Here is a 21,326-nt window from a genome sequence, read left to right as displayed (position 1 = left end):
CCTGGGTGAAGAAGAGCTTCATCCTGGACCCGGCCCTCCTGGCCGACTTCTACCGTCGCCACCCGGACAAGCCTGGTCGTGCGCCAGGAGGCGCCCGTTGAGGGGGGGGGTCCTGTTGTGTGGGCCGCTGAAGAGGAGGTACTGCTGGCCCACCACCACCAGAGGGCGCCCTGCCTGAAGTGCGGGCTCCAGGCATCGGAGGGCGCTGCCGCCTCACAGGAGCAGCCAGGGTGACAGCTGTCACCCATCACCTGAGACAGCTGATATTAATCAACAGGGAGGTATATCAGCAGGACGGCATCTCCACCTCATTGCCGAGATATCGCTCTACCAAAGAGGTAACGAACTCAGCCAATCATACTATTGATTGAACCCTAATACTTGTTGCTTGTTTGTAGGACAGCTGAATACTGTACTGGTCGTATTTGGATAAGTACTCACCTTCCTACACTTCAGTATTGTTTCTGACGAGAGGTGGAGGTGGAGTTTCCACCCTCCGTGTTGCTGGGTGCAGCCGCACCCACACCTGACTGTTTCTGTTCCTTGCCAGCAGTACCGGATCCGACGAGCGGAGGCAGTGGCCACCTGGGAGTTCGGGACTTGGCGGCTCCAGTATCCCCGGGGTTCGGTGGCAGAGGAAATCGGGTGGTTCCGGTTCGACTCAGACAGACGTCTCCTATCGTCGAGCCTGCCCACACGACACCATTGGAATTCGGCGTACTACTGTATTTGTAATCTGTTGTGTTTGTTGTGCGTATTCACAACAGTAAAACTTTGTGATTTGACTTTCTCCATTGTCCGTTCATTTAGTACATTACAAATGCCTTGTAACATTATACTACAGTTTAGTTTATCCTTATTTAATTTACTGCAATATTGTATGGCGAAGTACCTTTGCAAAATTTTTCTTTTACAGAAAAAATTTGTTCGAATAGCTACTTTTTCAAAACCTTGTGCTCCAAGTGCACCTTTGTTTTTCCAAATTGCAGCTCTTAAATATCTTTCATATAAATATCTTCCTGGCCTGTACATTTGTTTTCAGAGTTCAAATTTGTAATTCAGCGGAGAAATCTTCGTTTAAAAATGACAAATTTGCAGCTAAAATTTAGCCCTATGTGAAAAGTTTGTACAGCTGTATCATTTCCATGACGTCAGGGACAAGACGACGCGCTCCCGCCTTCAGTCCGATCCCGCATTGAAATTGATTTTATCTGTTAGTAATGTTACTTATACACGTCCTGGTTTCAACATCCAAAAGTAAGCTGCAATGAATGTGAGATACAGATCTGTGTGCTCAGATCAGCAACGACATCGACAGCGGGCGCCATTCTTCCTCTCCAGCTCTCTGCCTCTGCTGCGCTTATTAAGTCTGCGGGCTCGTTAACGAGCTTGTTAACCGCCGACGCGGCCCACTCACACTGCCCGTGTCTGCTTTGCAGCCGGTGTTGTGCTAGATTCAGCGCACAACACCGGCATCACCTCTCTGTCTACTGAATGGAGCTGCAGCACACTTGGCACAAGTCCTGAGATTACGCTCGCTTAATGCGAAGCGGCCGGTACACCTGTTGCTGCAAGGACAGACTTCTTGCGGCAAAATCCACAGCACCGCACGTCTCGGCAATCGGAGCCCCAGAGCTCCATGGACGCTGAGAGAGGTTTATATATTTTTAATGACTGGGATTCTTTGCAGGTCTCGCCTCCATATCCCGCGATGGTACCAGAGGCGAAAGACAGTAGATTTTCATTGCGACACCACTCAATCAAACGGGCGTATGAAAAAGTCCCCCAAAATAATTTTCAAGCACAAATAAAAGAAATGTGTACTCACCAAACGTGCCGCAAGACAATATGAAGTTTTAAAAAAGTAGATCCTTCCGTATAAGACAAGAAAAAAGTGCAGATGCAAACTGACGTAAATCCACAAATTACAGTTGGTGCGCAATGCATGCTGGGAGAGAGGGTCTTCTCCGTGACGTCTCAGCAGCGTCCATGATGAGAGGGACAGTTTTGCGGAGGGCTAAATGTTAGCTGTAAATTTGTCATTTTTAAATGAAGATTTCTCATTGAATGACAGATCTGGGCTTGCAGATTTACTTTACTACATTCAGAAGGATCTTATGTGTAAATGTAAGTCATTTTTTGGTCCAAAGATCTGACTGCATTTATTTCAATGCAGGTCTACTTTAACCATCACATGATAAAGGTAAAACCTCTTAAATCATTGTAAAGTCAGTTTTAAGCAGAAACTAGGCTGTTTTAAGCAGAAACTCAACGAAATTTCGTGACGCTTTGAAATGACCAATGCGCAGTGAATGCATCAGCGAGCAGCTCGTTTAGCCGCGGCGCTTTGATTGCTTCATCCGTCTTTTATGATGAAATAATGCTGAATTTATGTGGAAATGATTGTTGTACAAAAGCTTCAGATATCTGTCGCTGAGATAGATGATGACTGGTGTGCAGTTTGAAGCAGAAGTGAATGGGCGATAATGAGGCTGTCCCCGGAAGTATATTTTTTGCGTCATATGCTCTTTTTATAAAGCGCTTTACAGCACCAGATGGTGTCCAAAGTGCTTAACAGTAAAAACAGATTCACAAAATATAAAACACATATACAATAAAATTTAAAACGGCACATAAAAACAGAACATGTCATCTCCCCACTACGTGTTAAAAGCCAGCTCAAATGAGACTACAGTTTGCAATTAGCTCCAACAAGAACAATGTGTTAATTTTGTCTGTTAGTAGCATTACTCGAACAATTTCAGAAACATGTTTACAAGATTAACAACCTACTCACCCATTAATTAATGCTACATTCAGTCATAAATCAGAATTGCCTTATGTAGATTATTTCATTGTAATTATTGTCAAATGTTTGTACAATCAGTTCAGACTAGTGATTGATTAGAAACTCCAACTTGCACATCAACCAAAACATAATCATGCTAGCACACATGCGAGTGCCAATCAGTCTGACTTCAATTTGATTCAATTCAATTTAAGTGGTATAATCACAAATCGCAACACAGGTTGTCTCAAGGACCTTCACAAGGGCAGGTTCCAAAAGAGCAGCAGACCCAACTCAGACTGTCCATTTTGGCTACCACAACAATATAAAACGTCAACAGAATGAAATACCAAATACAAGGGATTTGATTTTGACTAAAAGCACTGAAGTAAAAAATAGGTAAAACCATAATAAAAATTGATAAAATATCATTCAAGCAATTAAAACAGGTGTAAAAGAACAAATCAAAACCACCAAATCAGTGTCAGTTGTAAGAAACATGGAGAAGCTATCCAACCCTGGCAATAAGACATAATCGACTGTCATTGTCCTTTCAGCAAAACAAAGAATGCTTGGATTTAAACAGTTCAATCAATCAATCAACACTTATTTATAAAATACTTTACAGCACCAGATTGTGTCCAAAGTGCTTAACAGTAAAAACACAGATTCACAAAATATAAAACACATATACAATCCCTGGCAAAAATTATGGAATCACCGGCCTCGGAGGATGTTCATTCAGTTGTTTAATTTTGTAGAAAAAAAGCAGATCACAGACATGACACAAAACTAAAGTCATTTCAAATGGCAACTTTCTGGCTTTATGAAACACTATAAGAAATCAAGAAAAAAAGATTGTGGCAGTCAGTAACGGTTACTTTTTTAGACCAAGCAGAGGAAAAAAATATGGAATCACTCAATTCTGAGGAAAAAATTATGGAATCACCCTGTAAATTTCCATCCCCAAAACTAACACCTGCATCATATCAGATCTGCTCGTTAGTCTGCATCTAAAAAGGAGTGATCACACCTTGGAGAGCTGTTGCACCAAGTGGACTGACATGAATCATGGCTCCAACACGAGAGATGTCAATTGAAACAAAGGAGAGGATTATCAAACTCTTAAAAGAGGGTAAATCATCACGCAATGTTGCAAAAGATGTTGGTTGTTCACAGTCAGCTGTGTCTAAACTCTGGACCAAATACAAACAACATGGGAAGGTTGTTAAAGGCAAACATACTGGTAGACCAAGGAAGACATCAAAGCGTCAAGACAGAAAACTTAAAGCAATATGTCTCAAAAATCGAAAAATGCACAACAAAACAAATGAGGAACGAATGGGAGGAAACTGGAGTCAACGTCTGTGACCGAAGTGTAAGAAACCGCCTAAAGGAAATGGGATTTACATACAGAAAAGCTAAACAAAAGCCATCATTAACACCTAAACAGAAAAAAAAACAAGGTTACAATGGGCTAAGGAAAAGCAATCGTGGACTGTGGATGACTGGATGAAAGTCATATTCAGTGATGAATCTCGAATCTGCATTGGGCAAGGTGATGATGCTGGAACTTTTGTTTGGTGCCGTTCCAATGAGATTTATAAAGATGACTGCCTGAAGAGAACATGTAAATTTCCACAGTCATTGATGATATGGGGCTGCATGTCAGGTAAAGGCACTGGGGAGATGGCTGTCATTACATCATCAATAAATGCACAAGTTTACGTTGATATTTTGGACTGCAGACTGCAGGCTTACTTGTAGTTCCTAGGGTTTGTAAGAGTAGAATGGGAGGCAGAGCCTTCAGCTTTCAGGCTCCTCTCCTGTGGAACCAGCTCCCAATTCAGATCAGGGAGACAGACACCCTCTCTACTTTTAAGATTAGGCTTAAAACTTTCCTTTTGCTAAAGCTTATAGTTAGGGCTGGATCAGGTGACCCTGAACCATCCCTTAGTTATGCTGCTATAGACGTAGACTGCTGGGGGGTTCCCATGATGCACTGTTTCTTTCTCTTTTTGCTCTGTATGCACCACTCTGCATTTAATCATTAGTGATCGATCTCTGCTCCCCTCCACAGCATGTCTTTTTCCTGGTTCTCTCCCTCAGCCCCAACCAGTCCCAGCAGAAGACTGCCCCTCCCTGAGCCTGGTTCTGCTGGAGGTTTCTTCCTGTTAAAAGGGAGTTTTTCCTTCCCACTGTAGCCAAGTGCTTGCTCACAGGGGGTCGTTTGACCGTTGGGGTTTTACATCATTATTGTATGGCCTTGCCTTACAATATAAAGCGCCTTGGGGCAACTGTTTGTTGTGATTTGGCGCTATATAAAAAAAAAATTGATTGATTGATTGATTGATGTTTGGGGATGATTAAATCATTTTTCAAGATGATAATGCATCTTGCCATAGAGCAAAAACTGTGAAAACATTCCTTGCAAAAAGACACATAGGGTCAATGTCATGGCATAGGATCAATGTCAACGAGCAGATCTGATTTGATGCAGGTGTTAGTTTGGGGGATGAAAATTTACAGGGTGATTCCATAATTTATTCCTCAGAATTGAGTGATTCCATATTTTTTTCCTCTGCTTGGTCTAAAAAAGTAACCGTTACTGACTGCCACAATCTTTTTTTCTTGATTTCTTATAGTGTTTCTTAAAGCCAGAAAGTTGCCATTTGAAATGACTTTAGTTTTGTGTCATGTCTGTGATCTGCTTTTTTTCTACAAAATTAAACAACTGAATGAACATCATCCGAGGCCGGTGAGTCCATAATTTTTGCCAGGGGTTGTACAATAAAATTTAAAACAGCACATAAAAACAGAACATGTCCCCTCCCCGCTAGGTGTTAAAAGCCAGCTTCAATAAATAAGTCTTTTACTTAGATTTAAATAGTCTGGAATAGTGCGTAAGTCGAGGGGTAGCTTGTTCCACAGTCTGGGGCCAGCTACCGCAAAAGCACGATCACCCCAGAGTTTATATTTTGACCTCGGAACATCTAAGTAAAGCTGGCCAGATGACCGTAATGTCCTACTGTAAGTGTGCAGAGTTAAAATTTCAGACAGGCAACGAGGTGTGAGGCCATAAATAGCTTTAAAAACAAACATTAAAATCTTAAAATCAATTCTAAAATGAAGTGGAAGCCAGTGGAGTGAGTACAGGAAAGGCGTAATATGCTCACGTCTAAAAATGTTTGTTTAAAGACGAGCAGCAGCATTCTGCACCAATTGGAGACATACAAGAGAAGACTGATTAATGCCAGAATAAAGTGCATTACAATAATCAAGTCTAGAGCTGATGAAAGCATGAATGGCTGTCTCAAGATCACGTCTACTGAGGAAATGCTTTACTTTAGCCAGAAGACGAGATCAAACCTCAAACAGCTGTCAAATATCACTCCCAAATTCTTGACAGCTGGTTTACATAATTAGCCAGAACACCAAAGTTTGGTGTTACTGCATTCAACATGCCAGGACGCTCAAAGACAATGATCTCAATTTTACCATCATTCAGGTAAAGGAAGTTTTGGGACAGCCACTGCTTTACATCATGAATATAATTAAATAATGATGACATTGCATCAGTCCCATTAGTCCTCATAGGCAGATAGATTTGCAGATCATCCGCATAGCAATGAAAAGACAGATTGTGCTGCGCTATAATTGATCCCAATGGCAAAATGTACAAAGAAAATAGAATAGGCCCAAAAACAGAATCCTGTGGCACTCCACAACACAGAAGAGCAGTTGATGAGGGGAGGTCAACAATCATAACACAAAAACTCCTTTCAGCCAAATATGATCTAAACCACTTAAGTACAGTACCTTGAATGCCAATAAAATGTTCTAACCGGGAAACAAGTACTATGTGATCCACAGTATCAAAAGCTGCTGTGAGGTCCAACAGAACCAACACAGCAGGATTCCCTCCATCCACCGATAAAGTGATGTCATTATGAACTTTTAAGTGCTGATTCAGTGCTGTGTCGTGATCTAAATCTGGATTGGAATTTTTCAAAGATGTGATTGTTTTCTAAAAATGACTGTAACTGTATGAAGACAACCTTTTCTAAAACCTTAGACAGAAATGGCAGATGACTCAACAAGTCCAGGTGAGGTTTTTTAAGAAGGGGTTGAACCACAGCATGTTTAAAAGCAGCTAGAACAGACAAGTGTTGATAAAAGTTAGGAGACCTGCCCCAACAGTATTAAAAACCTCCTTCAGCACCTTAGCTGGAACATCTAAAGGACAACTTGTAGGTTTTGTGTGTTTCACAACTTGACCAAGGGATGAAAAAGAAATGGGCTCAAACTGCTCCAGCACAGCAGAATGTGCACGAGTAACAGACAACTCAACATTACAGTGGTTGTAGCGTCCATCAAAACAGAGGTGCATAGATAGAAATAATATGAGATAGAAATAATATGAGATAGATACTGCGCTTTTTCCTCCTTCACAGCCTTAATGAAGGTGATTGACGTCAGGTGTGAGGGGTAAGAGCTCTACACTGAATGCAGGGTAATCTTAAAGACCAGCTAAAACAATCACATGCTATTCTACACACCACAGACATGTGGTTTAGCCGCAGAGCAGAGTCATAAATGAGCCTCAGGGTCCTTTGTATCGATGACGAGTCTGATGTCATTAACAAATGCCTCTAGATGGTTTTCCTGAAAACCACACTGGTGAGGCCATAAATTCCACTGGTGATTCCACAAATTCTTGTGGAATCAGCTGCATCTTGGAACCTACATGAGGATCAGATAGTATGCGTCACTGCAATGGTGCAACAATTGTCAAAGCCTTCTCCTGCAACAGCTGCATGCAACTATATATTTTGGGCATAGACTCTCGCAGTTTGTCATTTATAATGTGGTTAAAGCAATCAAAATTGACAGAGTAAAAATACAGAATAAAGTGATACTGAGATTAGAATTTTTTGGCAAACGATGCAGCCCTGGATCTGGTTTTGGATGTGAATCCATTAAAGTGTCTTTAACAAAGTGTGATAGACCATTTTGGCCACTTTAGGAGGCATGTCCTCTACATTGGCTGTTGCCGTTGTTTATGCATCAATGCATCAAAATAAAACTTTATTGAAAGTCTTTCCACAGAAACTGTTCTAATTTTTGCTCAGGAGCTTAAATTTTGTGCTGCATCACTAAATTTGACCTGGCATTTCCAAAAATGAGCAGACTCACCTGAGGAAAAGGAAGTGGCCCGGCTAGAGTGGCTGAAACCAGCTGGCATGGTTTGATAGCCTAGGCTGAGCTGAGAGCCGGTGTCGTAGTCATATCCAGCCAGCATCCCTCTGCCGCCATCTCTGTGGCCCTTGTTTCGTTGGTACCAGCCTCTCAGGTGCTCTGCTACCAGGGCTTTCTGCATGTTTTTGGCTAACAGCTCATTTCTGGGCCCTTCTCTCGTCCGCGGTGGCCTCAGAGTGGCATAGGGATTCTGGGAAAGACCGTCTGCATGGTCACTATTGTAAAGCCTGTATCTGTCATGTCCATGATACCCATTCATTTGGTAGGATGGGTTGAGGTTATAGTGACCTTCTACTTCGTTCTCATACACATAGGCACCGTTAGCGTAAGGCTCCATCTCTGGACATGGGTAGCCGGTGACGTAGTAGGCACTGGGTGCATAGTGTGCAGGGGTCTCACATACATAACCACTACCAGAATGGTGCTGTGCCAAGTTGGGCATGCTCCCGGTATTTCCATACACTTCCAACTTCTTTTGAAGACGATGCATGGTTGAGGTTCGGGAGTCCAGCGTACTGTAATGGGAGTTGGATGCCCCGCAGTAGTCCAGACTAGACTGACTGGTGTAGGAGGAGCGATCTTCTAGTATCTCCGTGCTGCTGCTGCGGTGGGCTGGTGAAAGCATGAAGACGGTCTTCTCTGAGTCTGTGTCTTTCCTCAGCCGGGGCTGCGACTCCAAGCTTCCACTGCGATGCCTGAAGCAATGAGGAGAGCCCTCTGACCTGGAGAAAAGATGTAACACGTCACATTACAATGCCACAAAGATGAATTTTATGAAGTAATATTTTGCAGGGTCATGCATGATGTTTGAAGAGCTGCAGGGATTTGGTTGAGGTGTCGCTGCTGCAGGTTAGAAGAAGAAAGATTGAGGGTTTTTGATGCAGTGATCACACCTGAGCTGGCTGCTGCTGTAGGCATTGCGGGTCATAACCGGGGTGGGAGGCATGCTGTGTGGGTCCCTAGGAGGTCTGGGAAGGGTTTTATAGGGGCTACTGTGGGTGGATGAGATCTCTCTTGGACTCTGGTAGTAGTGGGAAGCCTCCTGACCTTCAAAAGCTAATCTAAACGGGGGTAATATTAGGAGAGAATTAAAAAAAATGGGGAGATAGATTTTGTAAGGAAAGGACTGAGGCCACAAACATCAATCAATCAATCAATCAATTTTTTTTATATAGCGCCAAATCACAACAAACAGTTGCCCCAAGGCGCTTTATATTGTAAGGCAAGGCCATACAATAATTATGTAAAACCCCAACGGTCAAAACGACCCCCTGTGAGCAAGCACTTGGCTACAGTGGGAAGGAAAAACTCCCTTTTAACAGGAAGAAACCTCCAGCAGAACCAGGCTCAGGGAGGGGCAGTCTTCTGCTGGGACTGGTTGGGGCTGAGGGAGAGAACCAGGAAAAAGACATGCTGTGGAGGGGAGCAGAGATCGATCACTAATGATTAAATGCAGAGTGGTGCATACAGAGCAAAAAGAAAAAGAAACAGTGCATCATGGGAACCCCCCAGCAGTCTACGTCTATAGCAGCATAACTAAGGGATGGTTCAGGGTCACCTGATCCAGCCCTAACTATAAGCTTTAGCAAAAAGGAAAGTTTTAAGCCTAATCTTAAAAGTAGAGAGGGTGTCTGTCTCCCTGATCTGAATTGGGAGCTGGTTCCACAGGAGAGGAGCCTGAAAGCTGAAGGCTCTGCCAAAACATGGTATCATTACATCATTCCAAAAACAAATGGAAAGTGTTAAAGCAGGTTATGAGTGTGCTTCACAGTGTACTCCTCCTGATGGTAATACTGGAGATTCATGTGTTCCCCACCTGCTGAGATTCTTGATGTGGTAATTCTCCCTCGGTTTCTCCACATCATATTCTGCTCCCAGCGAACGCATCGGACTGAGCTGAGGTGAACCTTGGACTGACTGTGATCGGGGCCTCTGAGTGACACTTTCTGCGTCATCTGAGAACAAATTAAACTCGTGTAAAGAACTGGTAATAACTTCTTAACAAGACTGATCATTCTTCACTGCACCCTAATGCATGCTGTCTGACTCACCATCATCAAGTGGGAGACTAGACAGGGAGCCACAGTCTGATCGAACAAGCTCATCTGCACAGAGACATAATCCTGAACGTCTCCTTCTTTACTGTGACAACAGTTAAGTCACATGCGAGTGATCCTTCATTGTACCTGCAATAATGACAGAGGCTCGCTGTGTGGGCTTCTTTCCCTTCTTGATTCTGTACTGGTTCATCTCGTCCTCTATCTGCTGGAGTTTGTGCATGGCATCCAAACAGTTTCTCCTCCTCTTCTTCTTTACTGTCTTGCAGATTTCTGTCTCATTCGCGAGCTTTTTGGCCGCCTCAACAATTTTTTGCTGCAGGGCAAACCGGCTCTCCAAGTTCCTCAAGAAGGGATCCTGCAAAAAGTGAAAGAAACAGGTCCCCAGAGGTACTAAGCAACAAGTTTACAGCTACAAATCCTGATTCATATACTGCAGGTTAGCAGCTGCATTTACTAACTCCAGAAAACACACTGCAACACAAACTATTGTTACCTCATTGTAGGGGAAAAGTTCGTCTAATTTGAATGCAGTTCCAACTCGTCGTCGGACGTGAGGAGGCCTTTCCCCTGCTGACAAGGGGTACTCTTTTGGCAGCTTCCCTGTAAGCTCCTGAAATGATCCAGTAACAACAGAAACCACAAATCATGAGGTCAGAAAGCAGTGGCATTTAATGAAAGCGGTGCAGCTGATTGTTTCTCCTAAGCAGAGGCAGATTAATGCACAGGCTGGCATTTGGCTGAAGGTCACAGGGTGCAAGACACATGGAGCCCAACGTTTTTTTCTCCACAAAATTAGTGTTGATGCACACATAGTAACCCAAATAACACACATAATGTAACACAATTTAATAAATACTCTTACTAGTAAGTAACAACATGTACAAACAAATGCTAACAGAACACTTCCCCACTGCATTAATGGGAACTGACACAGTATTTTATGGATATGAATGAAGAACAGTAAAAATCATGCACCATGTTTTAGGGCCCTCTCTTTTAAAAAAAAGCTTATATTTTTAAAAAGTACCTACAGTGATAAGAGGTAGGGGTGTCGGAAAAAATCGATTCACGTCTGAATCGCGATTCTTATTTATTACGATTCAGAATCAATCCAAAATGTCCAAGAATCGATTTTTAAAAAGCATTTTTTTTAGCATTTTCTTGCTTACTCGCTGCGTGTACTGTTTGTCAGGCAACGGCTTCCGTACTACAGCGTCCCCGCGAGAAGAAAATCCTTCTCTGCTGTACTCCACTATGAAGCTAAGAGTAGTGACGCAAAATGCAAAGTTTGCACTGTGCACAATTTGTCCAATCACAGCCACATAAGCCCATAACTTCTCCTGGGTTGTCTGGGTGTCTTGGTGACTTTCCTCACTCTTCTCCTTCTTGCACAGTCACTCAGTTTTTGAGATTTGTCTGCTCCATGCAGATTTACCATAAAGTGCCATACTGTTTGCATTTCTTTGTAATTAATGTAAATAAAGTCCAAGACATATTCAGTGGCAGCTTTACCATCAGAGAGCCTCGTCCACAACTACCACAAAGACTCCAAGCTGTCGTTGATGTTATAGGGAGCAACACACGGTATTAAGAAAAGGAGTATGTAATCTATGTATGTGTATATATATATATATATATATATATATATATATATATATATATATATATATCTACCAGTAGAGATTTCTCTACCATGCATGATACTGATCAATTACATTTCCTGTGTTTTGGACTTTACTTACTCTGAGTACTACTTTGACAACATTTGGATCAGAGTGGGACCATATGTGAGGTTTGGCTCTCACTGCGGTATTGTATCACTTCCTGTTCCGGAGCACAGCGGTGTTTTGCTGTATCTGTTAATTTTGGCTCTCTGTTGGGACTGTTTACACAGAGACTGCTACCTGCTGCTTTGGACTTTGAACTAATAGTCTTTTTCAAGACTTTTTTACTTTTTTACCTTTTTATTTATTTTTTTTTTTTTTACTTTTTTACTTGACTCTACTGGTGGTCGGCTCTCACTGCGGTATTGTATCACTTCTTGTTCCGGAGCACAGCGGTGTTTTTCTGTATCTGTTAGCTGTTTGATCTGCGCAGTTAGATTGATCTAGTTATCTAGATTACGATTTGTTTCCCAGTGTAATCTTTACGTGCCTTAACTAAAGCACTCCTTCTGCTGAATCACCTCTAAATTATTTACACATTATTCGCTTTGCGTGTTTTTAGGAATCCGCTAGCTTAGCGTAGCTACTAGCTCTTAGCCGATTTAGCATGGCGGCTTCTCCTGTCTCTCCCGCACTTTTCTGCTCTGGGTGTGAAATGTTTAGTTATTCCTCGGCCTCCTTTAGCAGTAATGGTACTTGTAATAAGTGTAGCTTATTCGTAGCTTTGGAGGCCAGGCTGGGCGAATTGGAGACTCGGCTCCGCACCGTGGAAAATTCTACAGCTAGCAAGGCCCCTGTAGTCGGTGCGGACCAAGGTAGCTTAGCCGCCGTTAGTTCCCCCCTGGCAGATCCCGAGCAGCCGGGAAAGCAGGCCGACTGGGTGACTGTGAGGAGGAAGCGTAGCCCTAAACAGAAGCCCCGTGTACACCGCCAACCCGTTCACATCTTTAACCGTTTTTCCCCACTCGACGATACACCCGCCGAGGATCAAACTCTGGTTATTGGCGACTCTGTTTTGAGAAATGTGAAGTTAGCGACACCAGCAACCATAGTCAATTGTCTTCCGGGGGCCAGAGCAGGCGACATTGAAGGAAATTTGAAACTGCTGGCTAAGGCTAAGCGTAAATTTGGTAAGATTGTAATTCACGTCGGCAGTAATGACACCCGGTTACGCCAATCGGAGGTCACTAAAATTAACATTGAATCGGTGTGTAACTTTGCAAAAACAATGTCGGACTCTGTAGTTTTCTCTGGGCCCCTCCCCAATCAGACCGGGAGTGACATGTTTAGCCGCATGTTCTCCTTGAATTGCTGGCTGTCTGAGTGGTGTCCAAAAAATGAGGTGGGCTTCATAGATAATTGGCAAAGCTTCTGGGGAAAACCTGGTCTTGTTAGGAGAGACGGCAGCCATCCCACTTTGGATGGAGCAGCTCTCATTTCTAGAAATCTGGCCAATTTTCTTAAATCCTCCAAACCGTGACTATCCAGGGTTGGGACCAGGAAGCAGAGTTGTAGTCTTACACACCTCTCTGCAGCTTCTCTCCCCCTGCCATCCCCTCATTACCCCATCCCCGTAGAGACGGTGCCTGCTCCCAGACTACCAATAACCAGCAAAAATCTATTTAAGCATAAAAATTCAAAAAGAAAAAATAATATAGCACCTTCAACTGCACCACAGACTAAAACAGTTAAATGTGGTCTATTAAACATTAGGTCTCTCTCTTCTAAGTCCCTGTTGGTAAATGATATAATAATTGATCAACATATTGATTTATTCTGCCTAACAGAAACCTGGTTACAGCAGGATGAATATGTTAGTTTAAATGAGTCAACACCCCCGAGTCACACTAACTGTCAGAATGCTCGTAGCACGGGCCGGGGTGGAGGATTAGCAGCAATCTTCCATTCCAGCTTATTAATTAATCCAAAACCCAGACAGAGCTTTAATTCATTTGAAAGCTTGTCTCTTAGTCTTGTCCATCCAAATTGGAAGTCCCAAAAACCAGTTTTATTTGTTATTATCTATCGTCCACCTGGTCGTTACTGTGAGTTTCTCTGTGAATTTTCAGACCTTTTGTCTGACTTAGTGCTTAGCTCAGATAAGATAATTATAGTGGGCGATTTTAACATCCACACAGATGCTGAGAATGACAGCCTCAACACTGCATTTAATCTATTATTAGACTCTATTGGCTTTGCTCAAAAAGTAAATGAGTCCACCCACCACTTTAATCATATCTTAGATCTTGTTCTGACTTATGGTATGGAAATAGAAGACTTAACAGTATTCCCTGATAACTCCCTTCTGTCTGATCATTTCTTAATAACATTTACATTTACTCTGATGGACTACCCAGCAGTGGGGAATAAGTTTCATTACACTAGAAGTCTTTCAGAAAGCGCTGTAACTAGGTTTAAGGATATGATTCCTTCTTTATGTTCTCTAATGCCATATACCAACACAGTGCAGAGTAGCTACCTAAACTCTGTAAGGGAGATAGAGTATCTCGTCAATAGTTTTACATCCTCATTGAAGACAACTTTGGATGCTGTAGCTCCTCTGAAAAAGAGAGCTTTAAATCAGAAGTGTCTGACTCCGTGGTATAACTCACAAACTCGTAGCTTAAAGCAGATAACCCGTAAGTTGGAGAGGAAATGGCGTCTCACTAATTTAGAAGATCTTCACTTAGCCTGGAAAAAGAGTCTGTTGCTCTATAAAAAAGCCCTTCGTAAAGCTAGGACATCTTTCTACTCATCACTAATTGAAGAAAATAAGAACAACCCCAGGTTTCTTTTCAGCACTGTAGCCAGGCTGACAAAGAGTCAGAGCTCTATTGAGCTGAGTATTCCATTAACTTTAACTAGTAATGACTTCATGACTTTCTTTGCTAACAAAATTTTAACTATTAGAGAAAAAATTACTCATAACCATCCCAAAGACGTATCGTTATCTTTGGCTGCTTTCAGTGATGCCGGTATTTGGTTAGACTCTTTCTCTCCGATTGTTCTGTCTGAGTTATTCTCATTAGTTACTTCATCCAAACCATCAACATGTTTATTAGACCCCATTCCTACCAGGCTGCTCAAGGAAGCCCTACCATTATTTAATGCTTCGATCTTAAATATGATCAATCTATCTTTGTTAGTTGGCTATGTACCACAGGCTTTTAAGGTGGCAGTAATTAAACCATTACTTAAAAAGCCATCACTTGACCCAGCTATCTTAGCTAATTATAGGCCAATCTCCAACCTTCCTTTTCTCTCAAAAATTCTTGAAAGGGTAGTTGTAAAACAGCTAACTGATCATCTGCAGAGGAATGGTCTATTTGAAGAGTTTCAGTCAGGTTTTAGAATTCATCATAGTACAGAAACAGCATTAGTGAAGGTTACAAATGATCTTCTTATGGCCTCGGACAGTGGACTCATCTCTGTGCTTGTTCTGTTAGATCTCAGTGCTGCTTTTGATACTGTTGACCATAAAATTTTATTACAGAGATTAGAGCATGCCATAGGTATTAAAGGCACTGCGCTGCGGTGGTTTGAATCATATTTGTCTAATAGATTACAATTCGTTCATGTAAATGGGGAATCTTCTTCACAGACTAAAGTTAATTATGGAGTTCCACAAGGTTCTGTGCTAGGACCAATTTTATTCACTTTATACATGCTTCCCTTAGGCAGTATTATTAGACGGTATTGCTTAAATTTTCATTGTTACGCAGATGATACCCAGCTTTATCTATCCATGAAGCCAGAGGACACACACCAATTAGCTAAACTGCAGGATTGTCTTACAGACATAAAGACATGGATGACCTCTAATTTCCTGCTTTTAAACTCAGATAAAACTGAAGTTATTGTACTTGGCCCCACAAATCTTAGAAACATGGTGTCTAACCAGATCCTTACTCTGGATGGCATTACCCTGACCTCTAGTAATACTGTGAGAAATCTTGGAGTCATTTTTGATCAGGATATGTCATTCAAAGTGCATATTAAACAAATATGTAGGACTGCTTTTTTGCATTTACGCAATATCTCTAAAATCAGAAAGGTCTTGTCTCAGAGTGATGCTGAAAAACTAATTCATGCATTTATTTCCTCTAGGCTGGACTATTGTAATTCATTATTATCAGGTTGTCCTAAAAGTTCCCTAAAAAGCCTTCAGTTAATTCAAAATGCTGCAGCTAGAGTACTGACGGGGACTAGAAGGAGAGAGCATATCTCACCCATATTGGCCTCTCTTCATTGGCTTCCTGTTAATTCTAGAATAGAATTTAAAATTCTTCTTCTTACTTATAAGGTTTTGAATAATCAGGTCCCATCTTATCTTAGGGACCTCGTAGTACCATATTACCCCAATAGAGCGCTTCGCTCTCAGACTGCAGGCTTACTTGTAGTTCCTAGGGTTTGTAAGAGTAGAATGGGAGGCAGAGCCTTCAGCTTTCAGGCTCCTCTCCTGTGGAACCAGCTCCCAATTCAGATCAGGGAGACAGACACCCTCTCTACTTTTAAGATTAGGCTTAAAACTTTCCTTTTTGCTAAAGCTTATAGTTAGGGCTGGATCAGGTGACCCTGAACCATCCCTTAGTTATGCTGCTATAGACGTAGACTGCTGGGGGGTTCCCATGATGCACTGTTTCTTTTTCTTTTTGCTCTGTATGCACCACTCTGCATTTAATCATTAGTGATCGATCTCTGCTCCCCTCCACAGCATGTCTTTTTCCTGGTTCTCTCCCTCAGCCCCAACCAGTCCCAGCAGAAGACTGCCCCTCCCTGAGCCTGGTTCTGCTGGAGGTTTCTTCCTGTTAAAAGGGAGTTTTTCCTTCCCACTGTAGCCAAGTGCTTGCTCACAGGGGGTCGTTTTGACCGTTGGGGTTTTACATAATTATTGTATGGCCTTGCCTTACAATATAAAGCGCCTTGGGGCAACTGTTTGTTGTGATTTGGCGCTATATAAAAAAAATTGATTGATTGATTGATTGATATGTACACTGTCATAATAGTGACATGACACTGTCGTAACTGTTACATGACACAGTCATGAATGTGCCATAAACATCATGTCAATGTTATAAACATTTATGGCGACTGTCATTAAGTGTCATTCAGTTCTTACAATGACAAGTTGACATCTTTTGGCTTGTCTTGATTATAACAACTTGACTTTAATCAAAGTGACATGACCAGAAGTTGTCTTTGACCTTTTTGGTCTTTGGCTGTATGGCAACTTGTCAACTTGTCATTACAAAAACTGAATGACACTTAATGACAGCAGTCATAAACATTTATGACATTGACATAATGTTTATGACACGTTCATGACAGCAGTTATGACAGTGTTATGTCACTATTATGACAATACCGTCAAAAAAAAGTGTTACCAAAACTTTTCAGTGTAGGAGAGGTCCATTAGGAAATATTTTCTCACCGCCTCTCTCAAGCAAATCTTCTTTAGTTCTTTTGTTTTCTTGGCCAGAATCTCTTGGATCTCCTGTTCTTTTTTCCTCAGTTCAGACAGTTTCTCTTTCTTCTGTTCTTCACTCATTTCAGAATCTGCAGATCCTGTCCACAAATTTTTCAGAGGTTACTCACTGTACTTTATAATTTTTCTGATAAAAACACCTTTTTCAGGGACTGCAGTAGCAGCGACCAACCTGTGGATACCAAGCTTCCATTGCTGGCAGTCATCAAGTTATTCTTCAGCCCCGTGTCTCCCAGTCTGCTTATCTTTGCTCCTCCATGCTCAGTGAGATCCATGGCGAGTTCTTCTAAACTCTTTGCAGGGCCTAGTTTAGCCTAATACAATGAAGACACAAACCATGTAAGTCAAGTTTAATTCCATTGCAAATGTAGCAGTTAACACTGCTGAAGGTACTTACTTTACTTTGCTTTCTGTCCAAATAAAACTGGTGCTGACTAATGGCCATAACCCAAATGGTTTTGATCAGAGAGTGGCTGGCATACCACGTGTGGATGAGTAGGCCTGTCTGCCCAAATGTGCGCTTGGTCACTGCCCTCCTGTTGCAAGACCCGAACAAGAAATCAGAAATTGACTGTTTCTGAAAGGGTCATGTGCAAAATCTATGTTTTTTTTTCCACAATATTTTTATTGGTGTTTTAGCACCATGAAATACAGCATTATACATTCACATAACATATATAACAAAACATCAGATTACTGTATTTATGACATAGAGGTATAAAACAATCAAACAAGCAAACAAACAAACAAAAAATGCTTCTCCTTTTTAAAGAAATGGTAATCTGCACAACTTGAAGCATGCTAGTGCATTGCATAAAAATGTAAAAAAAAAAAAAAAAAACAAGACAGAGATTTTACATTTTGGGAACCGCATTGTTCGCTCTAATCATTCATTTGGTCATCAGTTAAATCTAAATCCTTAACATAATTAATAAAAGGCAATCCATATGTTCTCAAAAGTCTGTGGTTTACCCTTTAATATGTAAGTTACTCTTTCCAGTGGAAGGTTTGATAAGCTCTGCCTCGTTCATTGGACAGTACTTGGTCTATTATTGTTTTTCCATAACATTGCAATAGCAAAATCAATTTTTATCTTTTTCATTTAAATATGGTTAGGGTTTACCATGTTTTAACTCTCACTTGTTTCATGTCTGTGCACATACAAACTGTACAAACTGCAAATTTAGGCCTGAAATGGCTTATTGTAGAATTCTGCGACATACGAGGTCTGTTAGAAAAGTATCCGACCTTTTTATTTTTTTCAAAAACCATATGGATTTGAATCACGAGTGATTGCATCAGCCAAGCTTGAACCTTCGTGCGCATGCGTGAGTTTTTTTCACGCCTGTCGGTTGCGTCATTCGCCTGTGAGCAGGCTTTGTGTAAGCACTGGTCCACCCCTCTCATCGTTTTTTTATTGCGAATAAATGTCTGAACGATTTGGAGCTTTGCTGCATCAAATTTTTTCCAGAAACTGTGAGAGACCTCCAGGTGGACACCGTTCGGAAAATTAATATGGCTTTCAGGGACGATTTTATGGGGATTACACAGATTAAGGAGTGATCCAGATGGTTTAAAGACCGCCCACAACTGCTGAGAGTGCGCCAAGCTCCGAGCGCTGATCGACAGGCTCACACCCTGCTGAAACAACCAGATCATTTCCAACGTGAAGGCTTTGTTGATCCGAGACGTCGTCTGACTTTCACAAAAAGGCAGAAGGCGTGGACATCAGTACTTTTTCAGCACATTCCACTGTTACAGGAGTTTTTTTCATGGAAAGAAAAGCGGAGGGACACGCCACGGAGCCATTCATAACGCGGCACAAAACCACCTCCGTGTTGGTCTCACAGGACGGCTTTCAGGTGGATTTCAGACGGCTGTCAGTTGCTTTTCAGTCGTGTGATTATCCGAGAAATTGAGCATGAGCTGGACATGCCCCAACATGTCCTGTGAGGCTTTATCACGGCGTTGCTTTGCGCCATACGGCTCCAACGCAACGCGCGGAACTCCTCCGCACGTCTGTCTCAATGTGCTGAAAAGTGCTGATGTCCACGTCTTTTCACAATTCCTGTGCTAGTCAGACGACATACCGGATCAAGACAGTGTCCAGTTTAGAAATGAACGGCACATTCCATTGTTACAGGAGTTTTTGTCATGGAAAGAGGAGCGGAATTCTGTCCCGTTCCGAATTCAGTCCCTCCGCTTTTGTTTCCATGAAAGTTTGAGCCTGTCGATCGGCGCTCGGAGCGCGGCGCACTCTCAACAGTTGTGGGCGGTCTTTAAACCGTCTGGATCACTCCTTAATCTGTGTAATCCCCATAAAATCGTCCCTGAAAGCCATATTAATCTTCCGAACGGTGTCTACCTGGAGGTCTCTCACAGTTTCTGGAAAAAAAATTGATGCAGCAAAGCTCCAAATCGTTCAGACATTTATTCGCAATAAAAAAACGACGAGAGGGGTGGACCAGTGCTCACACAAAGCCTGCTCACAAGCGAATGACGCAACCGACAGGCGTGAAAAAACTCACGCATGCGCACGAAGGTTCAAGCTTGGCTGATGCAATCACACGTGATTCAAATCCATATGGTTTTTGAAAAAAATAGAAAGGTCGGATACTTTTCTAACAGACCTCATATGCAATGGAACTACAATTTACTGTGACACATGCCCCAGAGTCATTTTTCGCTGTGTGTGGCACGCTCATGTAATATTTCGGCAGCTAGGAGGGACCTTACAAAATACTGTAAAAGGACAGAATAATTATTTAACATAATGGTATTCTTAAATAGTTTTACGCTGGACATGTAAAGCAGACAACAGTCTGTTTTAGCAATTTCAGTGATATCATTTTGTATTTAAAATTGAGAAAATTTGTAAAATAATGGAAAAATCTATAAAACTGGAGCTTTTTTATTATTATTTGGGTTACAGTGTTCTCATTGTCAGATGGGTGTGTAACCAATAGCAGCATCTTTCTGTTTAAAGTGTCAGGCACCAAAATAGATAATTTGTTAGATACCTGAAAATGTTTGTGTGTGTGTCTTGAATATATGACACATCAATTTCTCTAGATAATTTCTATATCAACTTTAATATTTGTATTTATGACACATTGTACTAGTTTGGAAAAAAGGTGCGTAATGTGATCCCTTTAACAATAACAACAGCAAAAGCTACAGTGAGATGATTGATTTCTTGTGTTAAACTGAATTCTATCACCTTGAGCAACTGTACCGACGTAACGTCTAATGAAGGTTAACTTGTGTTGCTCACCTGTGAGGATCATTAACTTCTACAGCAAATTTCTTCTCTCTGAAGTACAGGTTTTCTAGCTGCTTCCACTGGTATAACTGAAAGTTAAAAGAAAGAAATGTCAACATCTGATGAAAGAAATTTAACGTCAAAAATAAACCTGTATCCAGTTTTTCCAAGCAGCATGTTTAAGTGCAGTTATGAAATCACACTGTAACACTAACTGTTATTACAGCATGGACCATCTGGCATGCCAACTAACGCAGTAATAACGCAGGTGTTAAGCAGACACAGATGCCACAGGGGGACATGACAGAAAGACTCCATGGCTCATTATATCCATCCCTGCATCACTGATAGGAACAGTCTGTTTCAGTCACTGACTCACTGTGTGTCTGGACACCTGAATTAGACACACTTCAAACTCCAGCGTACAGAAAATGACATCCATGTAAATGTACAATACATGTAAATATATCACATCATGTACTACATAGATAACATTTAGTATTCAGTAATATGGTAAGGTACATACATATTTGGATAGTGGGTTGTAATTTTTGCATCTGTACACCACAACAGTGGAACTTTCAGCTTTAATTCAAAGTATTTATCAAAAATATCACATTAACCAGTTAGGAATTTGAGTTATTCTCTTGCACTGTCCATTCAGATTCAGAGTCCATAAGTAATTGGCCATACTATAGGTAAGGATTATTATTAATACAAATGGCCACTTTTACTGCCAGTTTTCTTTGTACAAGTCAGGGGATGGATACATGAACATTTCCAAGTCAATGAAAGTGTTTTGGACTTT

At 41.6% G+C, this 21,326-nt stretch overlaps 1 protein-coding gene across 1 annotated transcript in view; it reads right to left on the bottom strand.

Annotated features, from left to right (window-relative positions):
- frmd4bb (FERM domain containing 4Bb) overlaps positions 1 to 21,326 on the bottom strand; it is a 119,753-nt gene that overhangs the window by 9,400 nt on the left and 89,027 nt on the right. Inside the window, exons 12-21 of the mRNA XM_034172909.1 lie at positions 20,531 to 20,607; positions 17,654 to 17,792; positions 17,429 to 17,570; positions 17,203 to 17,336; positions 10,601 to 10,717; positions 10,234 to 10,462; positions 10,099 to 10,152; positions 9,864 to 10,002; positions 8,941 to 9,108; positions 7,985 to 8,769 (exon numbers count right to left, since the gene is read on the bottom strand). Coding sequence (XP_034028800.1) covers positions 7,985 to 8,769; positions 8,941 to 9,108; positions 9,864 to 10,002; positions 10,099 to 10,152; positions 10,234 to 10,462; positions 10,601 to 10,717; positions 17,203 to 17,336; positions 17,429 to 17,570; positions 17,654 to 17,792; positions 20,531 to 20,607 — 1,984 coding nt within the window. The remainder of the gene's footprint in view (positions 1 to 7,984; positions 8,770 to 8,940; positions 9,109 to 9,863; positions 10,003 to 10,098; positions 10,153 to 10,233; positions 10,463 to 10,600; positions 10,718 to 17,202; positions 17,337 to 17,428; positions 17,571 to 17,653; positions 17,793 to 20,530; positions 20,608 to 21,326) is intronic.

The sequence above is a fragment of the Thalassophryne amazonica genome, chromosome 6, assembly GCF_902500255.1.
Source record: "Thalassophryne amazonica chromosome 6, fThaAma1.1, whole genome shotgun sequence".
Classification (NCBI taxonomy): domain Eukaryota; kingdom Metazoa; phylum Chordata; class Actinopteri; order Batrachoidiformes; family Batrachoididae; genus Thalassophryne; species Thalassophryne amazonica.
Note: the sequence above shows the minus strand (reverse complement) of the source record. Positions and strands in the feature narration are given on the sequence as shown.